The following is an 18558-nucleotide window of genomic DNA, read 5'->3' on the forward strand; positions in this document are numbered from 1 at the left end:
GCTCTTTTCGAGGAGGATTTCGTTTAGACGTGAGATATTACTAAAAGTTTTAAGATTAATTTAAGAAAATACACGTATGATTTTCTTTTTCTTTGAACACGTCATATGGTTATTCTTAATGTATTTTTTTTATAGAAAATCGGCGACCTTTATTGAGCATCGAAAACCAGGTGCTTCGGTGCCTTTTCACAGCCCTAAACCAGAGATCAGCGAAAACAAAATGCAGAAAAATAAAATCTAAAAAAATTAGGTAGCATGCAGCAAGCTTGGAGATCATCGAAATGAAGCTGAGAAAAACTCCAAGAAGAAACAACAAGAGAGAAACAGTCCATGATCAGCGAAGCATACAACAGCACAGGCCCTCCTCTAAAGTAATCGGCATCGTCATTGCTTAGACCGGCGGATCCACCCACCACCGGTCAGACTCCACAGCTCCTCTCACTCATTCAGGTACCTCTTCTATCCAAAACTTATCATTTTCCAACGTGAAGCCATGTTTAGCTAGATAATGAGTTGCTTGATTCCCTTTTCTGGTGATAAATTTGAACTGGCACTGCTGAAAGAAACCAGAGAGAGCTTTCCCATCCGCTATGATTGCCCCGATACTCGATCTATCAACCCCTGACCCAGATAATTTCTGAACAACTGATCGCACATCCCCTTCTAGTTCCACACAAGAGAAACCCATCTCTAGCGAATCGGAGGCCATGGATTGCAGCTCTAGCCTCGGCATTGAACGAATCTGGTATAAAATCGTTCCGAATAGTGCAAGCTCCCATCACAAGCCCTTCTTGATTTTGAATTAAAATGCCTGACACCGACTTTTGTTCATAAGCTTGCACTATTTGAAATCACGAAGGGTTAGCTCCATAGAATGAATATTTTATAATTACTTAACTAATGACTTTTTAACATTTTTAAATAAATAAATAAAATTAAGTGAAAAGTAATTTAAAATAATTACAATACACCTATTTACTTTCAGCAAATGACCACAATACCCTTATTTAATTTGGTGGTTCTTTAAGAAGCTGGTTTTATTATATATCTCTCTATATATAGTAGATTAAATGCCATTCCTCGTATAGAAGTGTTAATGGGTAGAATTTGATTCAAAATTTTAAGAAAAGTTTCATTCTAAAGAAAAAAATCTCGAGCCTAAGCCTAGTCCACACAAATTTATCCAATTGATTGTTTCACTATTCAAGTAATTATATTTTAATTTTAATTATACGAAAATATAAATATTAAATAAAAATTCTATCACGCATATTCTTATCAAGATTATTATTTAAAATACATAATACAATAAATAATAAAATATATAATTTAAAATTAATTAATAATAAAACATGCGATATATATGATATTAAAATAAAAATAAAATAAATATTAAAACAAACGAATCTGTGCTGAAATTGAAAAATTTGAATCCAAACCCAAGTCAGTCTCTAACATTAGAAAAAAAAACAATAAATAGTAAAATATCTACCTTGAAATTCGGGTTCTGTTGATCCACCGCCCAGAGATCATACAGTTTCGACCCGTCTCCTCGTTATTTACAATTTTGACCCACTTTATTTACTTATTTAATGAAAAAACCAGAATAAACCCCGTCGCCAAACCCTCTGTTTCAGTTTCACTGAATCTTCTTCCCAACTTCTCTGGATTGTCCCTCTTCTCTCCCTTCACATTGGGTAAAATTTGCTCACCTCTTGTTATTTGATTTTCTTTTCTGTTTTGAACTGATTTTGTTTTGTTTTTATTTGGATTTCAGATTTCTAATTCCATGCTGTAATTTAATTTCAGTTTTCCTTTGACTGCAAAATATCTTTTTAATTTTCATTGAATGCTGATATATATTTAAATATATCTGGGTGTTCTTGTTGTTTTGTATCGATTTTCTCTTTTTCTTTTTGATGTTTTGAATTTTATTTTTTTATACATCCTAGCAATAACTAGGAAGCAAAAGAGAATTAAATGAACATGAGTAGCAAGTGTAACGATAAAGGGTATCAGAATCTTATTAAGTCCTGTCTTTGATTTGTGATGTTGGTTTTTGGATTTTCTTTATAGTACTCGTTGGTATCCTCTGAATGTTGAGGAGAACTTGAGTGTTTATCTTATAATTAGGGTTGTGTTATGGCTAATTAATTATCCTTCCATCGCAGTATCTAGCGAACAAAAGGGACTTTGCATTAAATGTGTATTAATAGTAACAAAAGAAGGGAATCAGGGGCTTAATAATTTCTGTTTTTGGTTTTCTGATGTTGGGTTTTTGAATTTATCTTTATATTACACTTCTTATATTGTTTGATTCTTGTGCTTTTCTGTTTCAGATCTTGGAACAACTAGGAACGAGTTTGGGTAGCCATGGCAAAGCACCATCCTGATTTGATCATGTGCCGGAAACAGCCGGGGATTGCAATAGGACGATTATGTGAGAAGTGTGATGGCAAGTGTGTAATCTGTGACTCTTATGTCCGTCCTTGCACCCTTGTGCGAGTTTGCGATGAATGCAACTATGGGTCGTTTCAAGGTAGGTGTGTTATCTGTGGAGGGGTGGGGATATCCGATGCATATTACTGTAAGGAGTGTACTCAGCAAGAGAAAGATCGCGATGGTTGTCCCAAAATTGTTAATCTTGGGAGTGCTAAAACGGACTTATTCTATGAACGTAAAAAATATGGTTTTAAGAAAAGATGATTGATGTTTACCTGTTGTGATTAGGTCTTGCTGGTGGTTATGTTGCAGGGATGTCGGATTTTAGAATATGTTGGTATCACAGAGAGACATTAGGTCTTTAGAATTATGTTATTTTAAGAACTATAGTTGATTGTACCAGGGGCCTAATTTATTTCAACAGAATCTGGTATGGAAATATCTGGTTGCATTCTTTATGGAGTTCTATTGCTGATTTAAACTTATTGATTTGTAGTTTATCCTATGTGTGTACATTTGTGGTTTGTGGGTGAGCTTTTGCTAGCAAATTTTTCTCAAGTCATCATTTCAGGTTTTGCATATCTCGTGCTTGTGCCTGTCGATGTTAATGATTCTCGGGTCGTTGTTTTAGGTTTTTCAAAGTTTATAAGTGCTTTATTAGTTGCATTATCTACTTCTATATGCTTTACATTCTTCTTGTGTTACTTGTGCATGAAGTGAAAACTGTTATCGCACTATAAGACGATCCTGGTTTGAATAAATAAATAATAGATGGGTATTGAAAAGAAAGATGACCTATCAATTGTAAAGGGCTCCCAACTAGTTAATATAAACCGCCAAGCTCTCTCATCCATACACTTGATAAACACCATTATCATTGCCTTCAAGTAGGCGTAGTTAGAGCCATATAATTGGGGTCTATTCCTTCCATCTCTGATGCAATTCAACAATAGCCACTTCACTTAGTTAGTCAAAAGTGCACTGAATTTACCTACCAGTTTTAATTTGTAGAAACAATTGTAAAAGTATAAATGGAAATATAAGTTTGTTACATGGTTCAAAAAACTATCCTACGTCTATATGGTTTTGCCTAGAGAGTAATCCTTTATTAAATTGCAATGCAAGTTATTTCAAATGTGCAAGCTATGTCAATATTTAGATTTACTTGTTTCATACATCTCATTCACTACACATTTAACTCGATCTATTGAAATACAAGTAGGGTTAGTATAGAACTTGCCCCTTTTGTTAAGAACTTCCTTTTTTCTTCATTTCCCTACCTTTCTTCTCATTTTTTTCACTTTCATCTACTACTTTCTTGCATCTAAACTGATAAAAATATTGTCTAGAATCTCTATATTTTTTCTGTTTGATGTCTAAAAAAGTTTTCAAGAATTTTTTGTGAAAAGACGAGTTTTCATGGCTAAGGATTAAATTGTAAGAAAAATAGAACTTCCTCTTCTCTAGCTATCTCTCACGTTGTTAGTGTTTTTTATAAGTTAAATTCTGTCATTAGTTCTTGTACTTTGTAAAAGTGGTGGATGCAGTTAGAGGTGTTCATAGGTTGGGCCGGGAAGGCCGTTTCAGAATGTGGGAGGATTTGAGCAAAATATATAGGCTCGAAAAATGAGCTTGGACAAAAAAAATAAGGCCTGTTTAAAAAATGGGCTGGGCCTTGGATAGGATATTTTTAGATTGGGACTAGCCTGGCCCGAATTTACTAAAGGATAAAAAAATTTACATTTTTTTAATTTTTGAATGTAATTTTCATGTTGTTTTCTCCATATTTTGCTACTATTTTACTATTATATTGCTATTATTTTGTTGTTATTGTTTGAATATTGTATAAAATTTATTTTCTTGTTAATTTTTTTATTTATTTAAAGGCATTTGTTAATTTTTTTATTATTTTAGAGGCATTTACTTGTTAAGTTGTATCTATCTTAGTGTTATTTAAGTTTACATGTTTTTAAAATTTATTTTCAATTTATTGGAAAATATTTATTTTGATATTTTTAGTATTTTTGATGTATTATATATATTTAAAAATAATATAAAAAATTAATATGGGCGGGTCGGGCCGAGCTTGGGTTTTAGTATTTTTATCCGGGTTGGGCTTAGGTAAAATTTTAGGTCCATTTTTTGGGCTTGGCTTGGCTCGGGCCCAATAAATGGACATGATTTTTTAGTTGAGCTCAGCCCGAAGTCGGCCTGGCCCATGATCACCTCTAGATGCAGTCCCTATAATTTGATCATTTTTAATCTTTATACTTTTCATAATTTAAATTTTCAGTTCTCACCAAACGATAATTGTTAAATTTATTTAGTTAAGTTTTTCTACTTTCAAAGTTTGACGAGGCAAACATATTATCATATGTATAATGTCATGTCAATTTGTTAAATAATATTTTATTAATTTTTTAATTATAAATGGTGGTATAAAAGAAAGGCAAAATGAAGAGAATTCATCATCTTTTCACATTCCAATGTGAGAGATAGCTAGAGAAGAGAGTTTTATTTTATTTTTTTATAATTTAGTCTTTTGTCATGAAAAGTTAAAAACTCACATTTTCATCAAAAATTCTTAAAAGTTTCTTTAGACACTAAAGAAAAAAGATGAAGTAGACAGAATATGTTCATTAGTTAGAAACAAGAAAATAGTAGATGAAAGTTAAAAAAATGGAAGGAAAGTGATGAAGATGAGAAATGGAAAGAAAGAAAATATTTACAAAAAGGTTAAGTTCCATATTAACCCTACTTGATTTTAATAAATTGAGTTAAATTGTCAGTGTGTTTTTGAAGAAACCTAACTATGATATATTATTAGTGGTTGATCAATTACAACACTTTCAATGTAGTGGTTATTTGTGAAATTGTATTTCTTCTCTAACCATTGTTAATTTGTTTGGAAGGAATATTAACCCAAGCAAAGTTGTGAATATTATTGTTTTTTTCCTCCTTTGCTTTATTGTAGTGTAATTAATTAATGAAAGTTTATTTTATATAAAAGACATATTTAAAATTATTTTACAAGACTTCTTTTCTTTTAATAAATTTATTTGAAAGAATTTGGTGTCTAGAATTACAAACACAGCACAATCATAAATATATTTCAATTGTAAATATATGTCTAGATAATTATAGAGTAGTTACAAATTAATAAGTATAAATGGACAAAAATTTGAATATGGTTAAGGAAAACTCAAAGGATAATTTATTAATTTTAGGAATAAATTTATCGGGTGTAATAATACAATTATTCAAGGATAAAAAAGGTATTTGAAAGAACTTTTAATTAGATTTTTTTTTGTTCAGAAAAGAGAGTATCAATTTATTTTTTATTTTCCTTAACTTTTCTTCTCTTTGGTGATGTTACCAAACATAAGATGAAGTGTGTAGGCTTAAGTGCTTTTACTTTAACTTTTATCGGTTATCGCTTTATAACGCTCCTTCTATTTTGTAAGTAACTGTCACTTTAGCTTAGTGACTTATTGGTGCCTATATAAATTTTAATTATGCCTTTTTACCTTCAACATCTACTAGAACTCAATAATTTATACTGTTGTAGTCTATATAAACCATATGTTGTATTGTAAAATTTTCAAACCCATATACCATTACGGTATACTATGGAATTTCACTACATTTTGTATCAAGTTAGACCAATCACTATTAACCAATAACCTATAGAACCATCACTTGGTTCAAATCTACACAAGGAAGGAAACTTTTATTTGGGCAAATAGCAAATAAATATTAACCTCTAACTATATATATATATATGAAACCCCTAGTAGGAAAATGGACCCTCATTGTCGTGGGTTGGAATATGTCATTGCCAAGCCAATGGCAATAGCTTTCTTTTAACTTAATTAATTTATATATAGTTTTAGACCCTTTGAATAGATGATGTATTTATTTGTGATTAATGTAAAAATAATAATAATAATAAAATGAGATACTGTAATATGAGACAAAAAAATTGAATAAACTGCATAAAAGGAAAACATAATCATTAATTGTGAAATGAAAGTAGCTCTTTAATAATAATGTGACAATGAAAGTAAACTTTGCTAGAGAAACAGAAAGCCAGTTAATCAACTGCTTCCATTTTGTAGTATTCCATACTATATATTTAATATATGTATACTTGAATTTCAACAAGTATATGTTAAACCACACCTTTAAAAATTATTACATAAATCAATTAGATTTAATTTGGATAGGACAAATGCTCTTTGCTACACCTCTTAAGAATTTCTATTGCTCCCCCTTAACATTTACAAACCTATATAAAGAAATATTTTTTAATTTTATTAATTACAATCCATGCTCACATCTTCTAAGCCCTCTTTTTTTTTTTCCATTTCTTGAAATCCAAGTACAGCATCCTTGAGTTGAGAAGACATTTATTTTGGAACACCATAGAAACCAAATAGAGTAACACATCAATGTGAAAAAAAGCTTCTTTCAGATAATTACATTTTCCCTCGTAAGAACTAGAAGCTGGAGAGAGTTCAAGGAACCATTATGAAGGCCGGTGATTGTATTCTCAGCATCGGCATATCGGCTATTAGCTCCCCACAAAAAACAATTGCTGCCACCGGAACTGCCAATAGCACAAGGCACATCACGAACTTGAAACTTCACGCTATGTGTCCCGACATACTCCATAACTTCCAGACACTCCTGTAACTCCGAGTCACTAATCAATATTACCCGTTCCTTTTCGCCGTCTAAGTTGGAATGACCTGGTTTGAATTTTAAACCTTTTTGTAATTTTTTCATATAGTTCAAAGCACCTCACAGATAACTCGAACTTAAAATGGATTGTATTATCTTTGTAGGTAACTTTTCCAGCAATTTTTTAGCTGCTATCAAATAATTCACTAGAACATATCTTGTTTCACACGTAAAATTTTCTATATTTCACTTTTATTATTTCATCCACTACATTTTTTTAAGTTTAATAATTTAGTCCTTGTCATCATAAAAAATTCATATTTTTTCACAATTTTACTTTTGCAAACTTTAAGCATTTTTCATTTATAATTTTTCACGAGTTTACAATTTAGTCTTTAATATCATGAAAATTCAGTATTTACTATAATTTTATCTCAACATCAATTCACTAACACTTAACACTACGTTTTAACCTTTTACCCTCATACTTTATTTAAATCATAAATTTTTACACTTTTTACAATTCAATCCCATTATCATAAATTCAAGCAAACTTAGAAATTTCATCACACATTCATCATACTTCATTTATATTCTCTTTTCAACATTCCATTCCACATATCTTTTATATATTAAAATAAAAATAAAATAAATATTAAAACAAACTAATCTGTGCTGAAATTGAAAAATTTGAATTCAAACCCAAGTCAGCCTCTAACATTAGGTAAAAAGAATAAAATAAATAAATAAATAGTAAAATATCTATCTTGAAATTCGGGTTCTGCTGAGCCACGGCCCAAAGATCATACCAGTTTCAGCCCGTCCTCTCGTTGTTCACAATTTTGACCCACTTTATTTACTTATTAAATGGAAAAAAAAACAATATAAAACTTGTTGCCAAACCCTCTGTGTCAGTTTCACTGAATTTTCTTCCCGACTTCTCTGCATTTTCCCTCTTCTCTCCCTTCACATTGGGTAAAATTTGCTCACCTCTTGTTATTTGATTTTCTTTCTGTTTGGACTGATTTTTTTATTTGGATTTCAGATTTCTAATTCCATGCTGTAATTTAATTTCAGTTTTCCTTTGACTGCAAAATATCTTTTTAATTTTCATTGAATGCTGATATATATTTAAATATATCTGGGTGTAGTTGTTGTTCTGAATCCATTTTCTCTTTCTTTTTGATGTTTTGAATTAATTTTTTATACATTTCTTAATTTTGTTTATATCTTGGGCGCTTCCCTTGATCTTGACGATTGGTGATTTTGTTCTCTTACGTTCTATATGTTGCTCTTTGTGTACCTTTCACAATTTGAAACCCTAGTCTGATTTGATCTTAATGTTTTGTTTTTTGTTTTGGTGATTAGTGTTGTTGATTTTTTTCCAAAAGTAGATTTAAGAAGGATTAATTTGGAATAATTATTATCATGTCTTAGTAGTGTTGGGGAAAACTTTGGTAGATTTATGTCTCTTTTTCGGTTCATTATACTTAAATTTTATTAAACAGAGGAACTGAACCAAAAGTCAAGAAGCAGTAGGATTGAACAAAGGAATAGAAAACATGCACTCTTTCGGGCACAGATTAAATGGTCTCTTAACCTTTTCCGTGACGATACTGGCAATAATGTGTGCTATCGCGTCTCTCTCGGACAACCTTAATACTCCTTCTCCCACGGCAGAAATCAAGGTCCATTTTTACTCACATATGCTCATATCTGGGATAGGTGTTTAGATCAATGATTTGTTCTCTTTTTCATCAGCCCTTTCTGATTGTATTGTGTTTTAATCTCTCATTTTCATTTTGCTGGGTGTGACTGTAGATTATGAACATAAACTGGTTCCAGAAGCAGCCGCAGGGTAATGACGAGGTAGTATTGTTTATATGTATGTGTTCACTGGGTTAATTTCTCTTATTTTTCAGCCATAGTTCTAAGTAAATGCTTTTGACTTACATAGGTCAGCCTGACGATGAATATATCGGCTGATTTGCAGTCATTGTTCACATGGAACACAAAACAGGTCTGCTTCTTCAGAGATCTTCGTGGTTTACATTTTTAGAACTTCATCTCATTTGCCTTTTTGGTTGTATGTATTATCAGTAGATGAGATAATCTTTTTCATAATTGACTTTGAAAAGAATTTCATTCTGATATTTTTGAATGCTTTAGTGGTGATATTCATAGGCCTCCCTTTTTCTGTCCGCTGTTTTTTGCAATCATTCATCATCGTGAAGCTGATTTTAAATACCATCTCCTTGTTGATCCACAGCTTTTCATATTTGTAGCAGCTGAGTACGAAACCCCAAAGAATTCTTTGAATCAGGTGAGGTTAAATACAGCTCGTTGCCTAATTGCCTCTTCCTTTTTGAGGCTGAGCCGGAAAGATCTTAAGATCCTTGGAATGTTTTTAATATGGTATTTTGTAGGTTTCACTTTGGGATGCTATAATACCTGCCAAAGAGCATGCAAAGTTTTGGATCCATACCTCAAACAAGTATCGTTTTGTTGACCAGGTATGTGCATAATGACAAAGTATCTCACCATTGTTGGTATAGATTTAGAAAAGTAATTTAGGGCTTTCCTGCAATTGAGAAATTATTCTCTTTTCTTAAATCGTCATCTTCCCTTATCCAGGGAAACAATCTCCGTGGCAAAAAATTCAACTTGACATTGCATTGGCATGTCATGCCTAAGACCGGAAAGATGTTTGCTGACAAAATTGTCATGGCTGGCTATAGTTTTCCAGAGGAATATAGATGAGGTTTTCTTGGTGTATGTTTTGAGGTTGCTGTAACTTAACCTTTCTCAGTATGTGGGAATATTATAGCTCAGCTGAATCGTAGAACTTGAAAGCCTCCTCCAAATTGATACATTAAACCTCAGTTGAACTTGGAAACATTGACATTTGAGTACTTCATGTTTGATAAAATGAGGAAATGGGGTATTCTTAACCTTTTTAAAACACCTTTATGCTTTTCTTTTGTCAAAGCCCCGAACCAATTTAATCTTTAAGAAGGAAGGTTTCAAACAGCAAATAAGATAAAAATCAAATGTATACCAATTTGATTTGCTTAATTTCTTTCCAACAATTCTTTTACAAAATCAATTTGCTTGTAATGAGATTGGTAATTACTGTCAATAAATTTAATAAAAGAATGATTATTATACCCGGGCGAGCAGAGGTCACCTAAAGAGCTCGCTCCCCAATGTTACATCTCCAATCTCCTCGCCTGCTTCAAACGGCAAACCACCAATCTCTGTCTCTTGGATTCGTTCAAGCTCTTCAATGATGCTTCTCATCAATGGTCTTCTTGGTCTTATGTTCACACACTGCAATGCCAAATCTACTACTTGTTTTGCCCCACGCATTGATTTACCTCCCAAGGTTTTATCGACAAAACTGCTGATATCTTTCGAATCCTTGGCCTTCAAAGAAAATGAGGTTTTTGTAAGAATGGGAATTACGTATACAAGAAGTAATTAGGACAACTGTATCAGAGAACCTGCATTATTAATGTTGTTTCCAAGTTTGATGGATCTCTACAAATTGCTTCACGTCCGCTAATCAACTCCAGGAGGAAGACTCCATAGCTATATATATCGCTTTGCACTGAAAATCTCTTCGATGAATACAATCTTCAGGAAAAAGAAAAGAGGATGAATCAGCTACAGATAATGAAGTATTAACACTATCAGATCAATTATGCAATGGGTTTCAAACAAGGATTGATTTGCATACTCTGGGTCAAGAAAACAATCAATGGCTGAAGATGACGCGTAAAACTGATCTTCAGACAACAATTTGGATAATCCATAATCAGAAACCTTGGCCGTAAAGTTTTCATCGAGAAGAACATTGCTGCTTCTGAAATGCATGTGCAGCAGAGGAGGAGCCATACTGTGAAGATGTTCAAGTCCTGATCCAAAATTAAAAAGTACGGTTGAGGAAGCTAATATTACGATCATTATTTTGGGGTTTTGATTCTTTATGCATCGTCCTGTAATAGTTGAACTTACTATCTGGAATTACATATATATAGAATGGTGAATGTACCTTTGGCTGCCCCTAGTGCAATCAACAACCTTTGCCGCATGTTTAGTTTACCAGTCGGTGAACCTTCGTAATCTGGTAAAAAAAGGATCAGGGAATCAAAACCTTGATAAATTTGCAATGGACACAGGTAATTTGTATATATATATAAAACAAATTATTACCATAAAGGTGATTTCCAACATTTCCATAAGGTATATAATCATATACAAGAAACTGCTGGTGGTTATCTTCACAGTAACCAACAAGCTTGACTAGATTCCTGTGTCTAACTTGAGCTATTTGCTTTATCTGCATTGAATCCAGACAAACATAATCATGATTACCCTGCCACAAATCCAGTTTCTTAGATGCTGAGAAATGTCACTTCTACAGTTTTATTCAATGTTTCTTGGGTTCTAAGTTGTTGAAAATGCTACCATTTTCTCTCTTGGATTTCAGGTCACTGTAATGCAGACACAAAGATTCAAATAAACTGAAAAACAAAGCTTGAAACCAAACATCTTTAACTGCTCTCCTGCATCAGTACGGAATAGGTGTTTTACCTCATGAAGGAAAAAATGAACCTGGGTGTTCAAGTATCTTTTGATTGCCACACGAGTTCCATCTTGAAGTAGTCCTTTATGGACTAAACCGAATCGGCCCTCACCAATGACATTACTTTGACTGAAGTTGTGTGTAGCATGTTCCAGCTCTGACATTGTTATTTGCTTTAGATTTTGTACATAGATAGGAGACGGTGCACCAGCAGCATAATGGGATGTGTTAGCTCTTTCCAATTCAACTGCTCAGACACAGAGAGATGAAATCATTGTAAATTTGTCACGGAAGATATAGAAAATTTCTTTTTCTGTTGCAATGTTAAGAAATATGCATGTGCAGTCTCGTCAAGAAGACTGGCTTACCAGTAGATGGCATGGAAGTTTCAGTCCGGGATGTTCTCCTCATGAATCTCTTAACGCGCATCAAGCAGATATACACAAGAACCAAAATGATCGAGACGAGAAGAGCCGCACTAATACAGCCAATTATGGCAGCAAATGTCTGTTTTCTCGGTTTCTTATCAGCTGTTTGCAAAGGCGTGAGTGTTGGAACACCATTTTCCCCATCAACAGAAGCTGCCACTACCCTTCCATGTCTTGATTTAAAGGGCTTCTCTTGAGAGTAGGAGGGGATGAACTTCGGAGCAAAAGACAACAATTGGGTTAATCTACTTGGAAGAGATATCCGAGAGATTCCAGGAATCCTGTGTAATAATAGGCTTCCAGGATATTATTACAAATATTATGGTTGAATCAACAGTTAAGTTATATGCATGCTGACATGAAAGTATCTGGAGCCTAATTCAATGATCATATACAGGCTGGTTGGTTCTTGTCGTTTACATTACTTGTGTTAGATTTGCACAATACATGGTATGAATGCACTGCCGCGTTAAGGTGCTGTATTCTAACTATTCTGATATATTCTGATATCAAAAAAATCATCAGAGTGAGAAAAACTTTATGTTTAAAAAGGGACCTTACAAGGAAACAACATCTGCATCTTCTGGTCGATAACAATTGACATATGCCCATTGCCTCAAGCAGGGGAACTTCCCAAATCTACTGTTGGTTTGTTGAGGAGTGCAGACTGTGTTCTTGCAAATAAGTAAAGCTTCAGCTGCAATAAACAAACAATGAAGTGCGGACAAATCTCAGTTGGTCTTAAAATCAAGAGAGGAACAAATCAAGGGGTTATATATAACTGCGTTAATCATTGGATAAGGAGACCATTGCAGCAAATGAATAGCTTGTAAGGGACAAATTTTAACTTACTGAAGAGCTTGTGACATAAACAGTTGGGTTGGAACAGTTGAATCAGCAAAAGCAGTGGCAGCCGCTGCCACCAGAACAAAAGCATTGTCAATAACCCTTACTCCACTGACTAAACATTTTCTGGGCACTCTAAATAAGATCAAAGTCTTATCAGTTATGGTTATGGAATTACAATCACAACCTTCAGAAAATGACCTTTTCTTATCACAAATTTGTAGAAAGAAAGAGGTAAAAAAAAAAACTACATCAATAGTAACCAAATAGATGAAGGCCATTCACATGAATATGAACAGGCTAGCTGGAAAGGGAGAGAGAGCTTAAGCAAGAGTAAATAAAAAGAACCTAGCTGCATGGTGACAAGCACAGATTTCTATGTTACTTTCTGGTTATTCAAACTTGGTATACAATGAGCTGGATGAGTACTAGAAAACCTTACTCATCCGAGAAATTTGCATCATTGAACGAAAAAAGTGAAAGAATTGCAAAAATAATTATCTCACTGAATTGAACAGTAATGCTTCTCTTTACTGAAAATTCCAGCTAAGCTTAGTAAAAAAGAACAGTTACAAAGGTTGTCTTTATGGAAGTGGACAGATACAATTATCTCTGGTTCTTTCTTTTCATTAAGTTGCTAGCCAACAATTATCATGTCTGTAAATCTTCATTTGGCATGCGAAAAAGCCTAAAAGATTCCCTCAGAGAATCTAATAAAGTGGTCAATTGTCAGCCAAGAAAAAATGCTTGCCAGACCATCCACAGATATAATACATAAGGACATTGTTAAAACCATATATACTGAATTACTGATCTTCAAAGAATTTATGTGTTTTAGCTGAAGAAAACCATAGCATTTGGCTAAAGACAAAAAGTTACACATATGATTCTCAACATTATGCGGTTAAAGAAACGAAAAAGCCATTAACAGTGATGAATTACAGTGACATAACATTGTGTCTCCTGAAGCTGTTTTCCAGGGAAATGTCGCAAGGTGAAGTCGCCATTAACAGAATCCCTATAATCTATACCAATAACACGAAGTACCCAGAAATACCAGAAACAAAAAACAATAAAAGAATACATACCATTAAAGCTGGTCCATGCCCTGAAGAGAGAGTTTATCAAGTCAAGAACCCAAAAAAAGGATGCTTTTTGTTTTTTTGAACTTTTTACAGTTCCCAGAGGCCTTCTTTTGTAGGTATGCAACTAGGCATTGAAGAATGGAAGGGTTCTTCCAATAAACAGCAAAGGAAGGGAGTAGACTACATAATTAATTCTCTCACGCAAAATCTTCCTAAGTAGGACCCTATGTTCCTTTGAGGCAAAACAACGGTTGGTCTACTCATAAAAGGATCAACGGTTACATTACAATTACAACTAACAACCCATAAGGTTTCACTTCAAGTTAATCTCTTTTGTAATCTGCAATTTCACTCTCTTTTTTTTTTTTTCGACACTTGAAAGGATGAGCAGAGTAAGGATTTCAGAGTTCAGACAAGGGGATTTTAAAACATAGGAAATATGTACAGTTACTAAGGAAATGGGAAAACTAATTTTTTTGTCCTCTACAGGGTTTTAATGATAAGTCTTAATCAGGAAGGGTTTAGGGACATATGGGTATAATGAGCAGGCAATGGGAGAGGGACCATTTTTTTTTTTGCATTGCAGATATAGCAGCTGGGACAGACGATCACATGAGAGAAACTGTGATGGGGGCGCTGACAGCCGCTCACATGCAATGCAAGCACACCTTCCTTGCCATTATATTTCTTTTTCTTTTATGGGGTCCATTTCTCATATAAGCTCCAATAAGACAACTCCTTTTTCTACTTCCAAATATGGACATCATCCATCAGCCATCAATACGTTGGCATTCAGGCGAGGAGGGACCCGGCTGGATGCTATTCTTTTGCTCGACCAAATATATATTGATAATTTGAGATAAGGTTGGAATTGTTAGATATTGAATTCAAGTTTTTATGTTATATAATAAAATATTTTTATTACTGGATTAAAAATTTTATGTTATTAATAAAAAACATTAGTTAAACAAAAAATAAAAAATAATTAGTACAAATTCAAATTCGAAAATTAAAAAAAAATAAAAATTTTTGATAAAAAAATAAGATCTTTTTAAAATAAGCTTAAAAATTTTCTTTTTCTTTCTTAAAAATAAATCATGAAAGTAACTAAATATTAACAAATGAATTAATTTATCACTAACTTTTATATTAAAATATAGGTAAGAATTAAAACTCCAATTAAAGTTATTTTTATTAACCCTAAATATCATTGAATATTAATTTTATTTATATATTTTTAGAATCTTCGAGACTAATTTGAGTCTCAACATTTGTGCTACATAAACGGATGGTTTAAATCATAAATAAAACAAATAGTTGAGATGAAAGAGTGGCACCTGTATGGTTATTTATACCGCAGGACTAGAATTATTCATAGGAAAAATAAAAAAAATTATATTCGTTTTCTATATTTGGATCCAACACAGATTAAGAAATGGGTCTATAATTTTACTTAAGTCAGACCCGATTTATCTATATTAAATTTTTTATATTTTTTATATAAAAATAAAGCTAAAAATATAATAAATTATATACACTGATAATATTAAAATAAATGTTTACTAACAAATGAAAAAAATTAAAAATATATTTAAATAACATTAAGATTTATACAATATCCAAACAATAACAACAAAATATTAATAATATAATAACGAAACAATAGTAAAATAATGAAAAAAAGTAAAAAAAACAGCAACATTTTTTTTTTGAAATTCAAATCAGGCTGGGCTAAAAAACTTATTTGAGGCCCGACATGTTTAGAAAACAAGACTTATTTTTTGTCCAAATCTATTTTCAAGTTTATATATTTGTCCAAATCCTCACACTTTTCAGACGAGTTTTCTAACTCGATCCATAGATAAGTTTACCCAACCGGTTAAACCACTATTTAGCATTAATTTGCTTTATTGGTTAATGAATAGGTTTTTGGGACAAACTTGACTAAATCTGTTCTTTCAAGCATTTCATGCTTGATTGTTAGTGTAGTTAATATTTTTACATAACAAATCTTTAAAAAAAAAAAAGAAATGAATGAATGCAATAAAAAAATAAGATAGTTAAGTGTTGCCATGTTATTTTATGCTTGAATGGATAATTAAGTGTTGAGGTAAATATAAGTGTCTATGGGCTATGGAAGATTACCTTAATTAATTATTCTTCAAAATATAATGAATTCTCAATGGACCTCAGTCCGTTTCAAAATTTGGGCTTTAGCATTTCATGGTTTTGGACATCCAAAAAGAAAACCCAAAATTTAATTTTCTCAAGTTGATTATGAAATAAACGAAAATTTCCTATGACGCCAAATTTCTCACAAATGATCAGCGTTCTCGCTCAGGTTCCCAATCCAAGAAACTGAAAATTGTCTTATCTGTTCCTAATTCTTATTTTTATTTTTTTAAAAATTTGTGGTATTTGATGAAAATGCAGGAGCGTCTGCTTGGTGTTGCACTTGGAACCGCTTTGACAGGGATCGTAGTCTTTGAGCAACGGAAACGTATCTATGAATCGATTTCAGATCATCAATCTCAACTCGCTTCCCAATCTCAGGTCCTCTTTTTTTTTTTTCCTTCCTGCGTTAAATTTTCTTTTATATTTGCTTATCTGAAACCCTTGAAAAAGTAGCAGATTGAAGTTCTTATAATTACTGGGTGGAATTGGGGGGGGGGGACACTCAAGTCTTAAGCTTCTTTTCATAATTTAGTTTTTAAGGAAAGGAAATTTCTTTGATTTCGTTGTTATGTCATTATTTCTATTTTGTTCTGATTCTGATGAAAGGAAAAATGCTTTGTATTTGAAGAATATTTGGACTTCTGAGGAATTTATAACCATTGAAATTACAAGGGATAAGGCCATTGGTATATATTTTATTATATCCTCTTTATATAAAAATAATTGTGCAAGTCATTGTTAATGCTTGCTCTGGTTTCGTCTGGCTGATGGTTTTTAATAACAAGTAACTATGTCATAGTAAATGCTGGCGCATATAGAAATCCTTGTGCTTTAGTTGAAGTGATAAAACATGTGAATTGGATTCTGGGAAGGAGTCTAAATGCAAAAATCAAATGTGTAATTAGAATTCTATATTTTAGTTTTGTATTTGATTCTTGGAAGGAACAAGTGAAATGTTTTTCTTCCTCCTTCATTTTGGGGAATTTCTTATAAACTTCTAGATTTTTCCTTTATATCGTTCTTCCCAAGAATTGAAGTTGATACGGAGAAAATCTTGTGTTCCAGTATAAATTTTCTGCAGTCTTAGATGTAGAGAGATTGTTATCACAGTCTTTAACATTTGAAGTTCAAAGTCTAACTCTTTGTATCTGTCAATGTTTTAAAAATTAATGATTGAACTTGGTGACTTGACTCCCTAGCTTTGCATAAGAAATGAGCAAATTTAAACTGTTTGTATATAATTTATTGACAGTTCTAGTTTCAGAGCTGTATCTTTAGAACTGAAACCAGAGTTAACTCATCTAGGACATTATTAACACTCTAGATAATCATTTAATAATAAGGAGAATGTAATTGCCTGAGATATTTTGATTGCTTCCGCAGTTTTAAAGTAGATTATTTTTACACCTCTTTAATGACCGCAGGACAATCGAATATTTTGAGCAATATTGTCACCTTACGAACAACAAGTTTCTTCAGGGTTCTATCTTGTAGATAATTTATGTTACCTCTAATGAAGAAAGTATAGAACCTTATGTTTAAGTCCATGTTAACTTCTTATAGATTTGAGACTTATCCATGTGGTTTTGCAGTATATCTGAAGTCGAATTATAGGTAATAGCAAAGAAACAGTTAACCTCACTGGAAAGATGAACCTATTATTATCTAAAAATTGCTATACAAGCAGATTTGGCTTTTACAAGTAAAACTCTGTTCCATCATTTGCATTACTTGGTAATAAATTCTCATAGTTTTACTTTATATTTCTTCCAGATAAAAGAGCCAATATTTGGGAAGAAATCTCGCTCAGAGTTTGCACTTCTATGGAACAAAGCTGTGGACCAGATATTTGTGCCAATAATTGAGTCCATTAGTTCACGTCGATGGTAGAAATTTGGAGTAATTTTAAAGTCAACTATTGATGTGCCTATCATTGCATGCATTAGCTTCTGGTCAGCTGTATCTCTCTAAATCTTTTGAACTTAAATAGGAGGAATGCATCCTGGGGCTATGCTATGTTGTATTACATAACATAAAATAATGGTAAATTCCACTTTCATGATATATGGCATTTAAAATATTCTTTGATATAATTTCATTTCTTTCCCTTCTTCCTTGAGACTTGAATGGCTAAGAAGTGGATTGTTTCAATCTAACCAGCATTGAATCATGAATGTTGCCTTTGGAAAAGACTTTATTCTCCTTGGTAATTAGCTTTTTCCCTTAGGATTATGGAAACTTGAATTTGAGAAAGAAGATTTAGGGCTTTAAATCAGAGTTATCGGCACAGATTATACTGGTCAGGACCTAC

At 32.5% G+C, this 18558-nt stretch overlaps 4 protein-coding genes across 9 annotated transcripts; 3 read left to right on the forward strand and 1 right to left on the reverse strand.

Moving 5' to 3' along the window:
* Positions 1 to 181: 181 nt before the first annotated feature.
* Positions 182 to 2896, forward strand: LOC107959035 (PHD finger-like domain-containing protein 5A). Of its 3 annotated transcripts, none has more exons than XM_041113260.1 (2): positions 182 to 450; positions 2340 to 2896. In XM_041113260.1, the coding sequence occupies exon 2, from the start codon at positions 2374 to 2376 to the stop codon at positions 2704 to 2706; it is 333 nt and encodes a 110-aa protein (XP_040969194.1). In that variant the 5' UTR covers positions 182 to 450; positions 2340 to 2373; the 3' UTR covers positions 2707 to 2896. The 3 variants fall into 3 exon arrangements, with proteins under 3 accessions (XP_040969194.1, XP_040969193.1, XP_016750481.1); XM_041113259.1 differs by lacking the exon at positions 182 to 450 and adding an exon at positions 1427 to 1697; XM_016894992.2 differs by lacking the exon at positions 182 to 450 and adding an exon at positions 1448 to 1697 and having other exon boundaries at positions 2356 to 2896.
* Positions 2897 to 7975: 5079 nt separating this feature from the next.
* Positions 7976 to 10089, forward strand: LOC107959034 (signal peptidase complex subunit 3B). Its single transcript, XM_016894991.2, has 7 exons — positions 7976 to 8100; positions 8634 to 8813; positions 8947 to 8994; positions 9083 to 9145; positions 9395 to 9448; positions 9552 to 9638; positions 9760 to 10089. The coding sequence occupies exons 2-7, from the start codon at positions 8688 to 8690 to the stop codon at positions 9883 to 9885; spliced, it is 504 nt and encodes a 167-aa protein (XP_016750480.1). The 5' UTR covers positions 7976 to 8100; positions 8634 to 8687; the 3' UTR covers positions 9886 to 10089.
* An 89-nt stretch (positions 10090 to 10178) lies between these two features.
* On the reverse strand, positions 10179 to 14589 carry LOC107959032 (probable serine/threonine-protein kinase PBL28). 4 transcript variants are annotated; one of them, XM_016894989.2, is made up of 10 exons: positions 14076 to 14589; positions 12994 to 13122; positions 12703 to 12838; positions 12082 to 12422; positions 11722 to 11960; positions 11341 to 11467; positions 11180 to 11251; positions 10865 to 11042; positions 10633 to 10761; positions 10179 to 10551 (listed from the first exon to the last, which is right to left on the reverse strand). In XM_016894989.2, the coding sequence occupies exons 2-10, from the start codon at positions 13076 to 13078 to the stop codon at positions 10473 to 10475; spliced, it is 1386 nt and encodes a 461-aa protein (XP_016750478.1). In that variant the 5' UTR covers positions 13079 to 13122; positions 14076 to 14589; the 3' UTR covers positions 10179 to 10472. The 4 variants fall into 4 exon arrangements, with proteins under 4 accessions (XP_016750478.1, XP_016750477.1, XP_016750475.1 ...); XM_016894988.2 differs by having other exon boundaries at positions 10629 to 10761; positions 12994 to 13057; positions 14076 to 14572; XM_016894986.2 differs by lacking the exon at positions 14076 to 14589 and having other exon boundaries at positions 10629 to 10761; positions 12994 to 13093.
* Positions 14590 to 16302: 1713 nt separating this feature from the next.
* Positions 16303 to 18309, forward strand: LOC107959031 (uncharacterized). Its single transcript, XM_016894985.2, has 3 exons — positions 16303 to 16413; positions 16506 to 16625; positions 18021 to 18309. The coding sequence occupies exons 1-3, from the start codon at positions 16372 to 16374 to the stop codon at positions 18135 to 18137; spliced, it is 279 nt and encodes a 92-aa protein (XP_016750474.1). The 5' UTR covers positions 16303 to 16371; the 3' UTR covers positions 18138 to 18309.
* The last annotated feature ends 249 nt before the right edge of the window (positions 18310 to 18558 follow it).

This window comes from Gossypium hirsutum, chromosome A05 (genome assembly GCF_007990345.1).
Source record: "Gossypium hirsutum isolate 1008001.06 chromosome A05, Gossypium_hirsutum_v2.1, whole genome shotgun sequence".
NCBI lineage: Eukaryota > Viridiplantae > Streptophyta > Magnoliopsida > Malvales > Malvaceae > Gossypium > Gossypium hirsutum.

Bases quoted from the DNA above. Each gene is read 5' to 3' on its own strand.
- LOC107959031 (XM_016894985.2), top strand. From the start codon at position 16,372: ATGACGCCAAATTTCTCACAAATGATCAGCGTTCTCGCTCAG. The intron at 16,414-16,505 runs GTTCCCAATCCA...ATGAAAATGCAG, and splicing joins TGATCAGCGTTCTCGCTCAG to GAGCGTCTGCTTGGTGTTGC. The intron at 16,626-18,020 runs GTCCTCTTTTTT...TATTTCTTCCAG, and splicing joins AACTCGCTTCCCAATCTCAG to ATAAAAGAGCCAATATTTGG.
- LOC107959034 (XM_016894991.2), top strand. From the start codon at position 8,688: ATGCACTCTTTCGGGCACAGATTAAATGGTCTCTTAACCTTTTCCGTG. The intron at 8,814-8,946 runs GTCCATTTTTAC...GTGTGACTGTAG, and splicing joins CTCCCACGGCAGAAATCAAG to ATTATGAACATAAACTGGTT. The intron at 9,449-9,551 runs GTGAGGTTAAAT...GGTATTTTGTAG, and splicing joins CAAAGAATTCTTTGAATCAG to GTTTCACTTTGGGATGCTAT.
- LOC107959032 (XM_016894986.2), bottom strand. From the start codon at position 13,078: ATGCTTTTGTTCTGGTGGCAGCGGCTGCCACTGCTTTTGCTGATTCAA. The intron at 12,423-12,702 runs GTAAGGTCCCTT...ATTATTACACAG, and splicing joins GATGCAGATGTTGTTTCCTT to GATTCCTGGAATCTCTCGGA. The intron at 11,252-11,340 runs GTAATAATTTGT...TTTTTTTACCAG, and splicing joins TGTTGGAAATCACCTTTATG to ATTACGAAGGTTCACCGACT.
- LOC107959035 (XM_041113260.1), top strand. From the start codon at position 2,374: ATGGCAAAGCACCATCCTGATTTGATCATGTGCCGGAAACAGCCGGGG.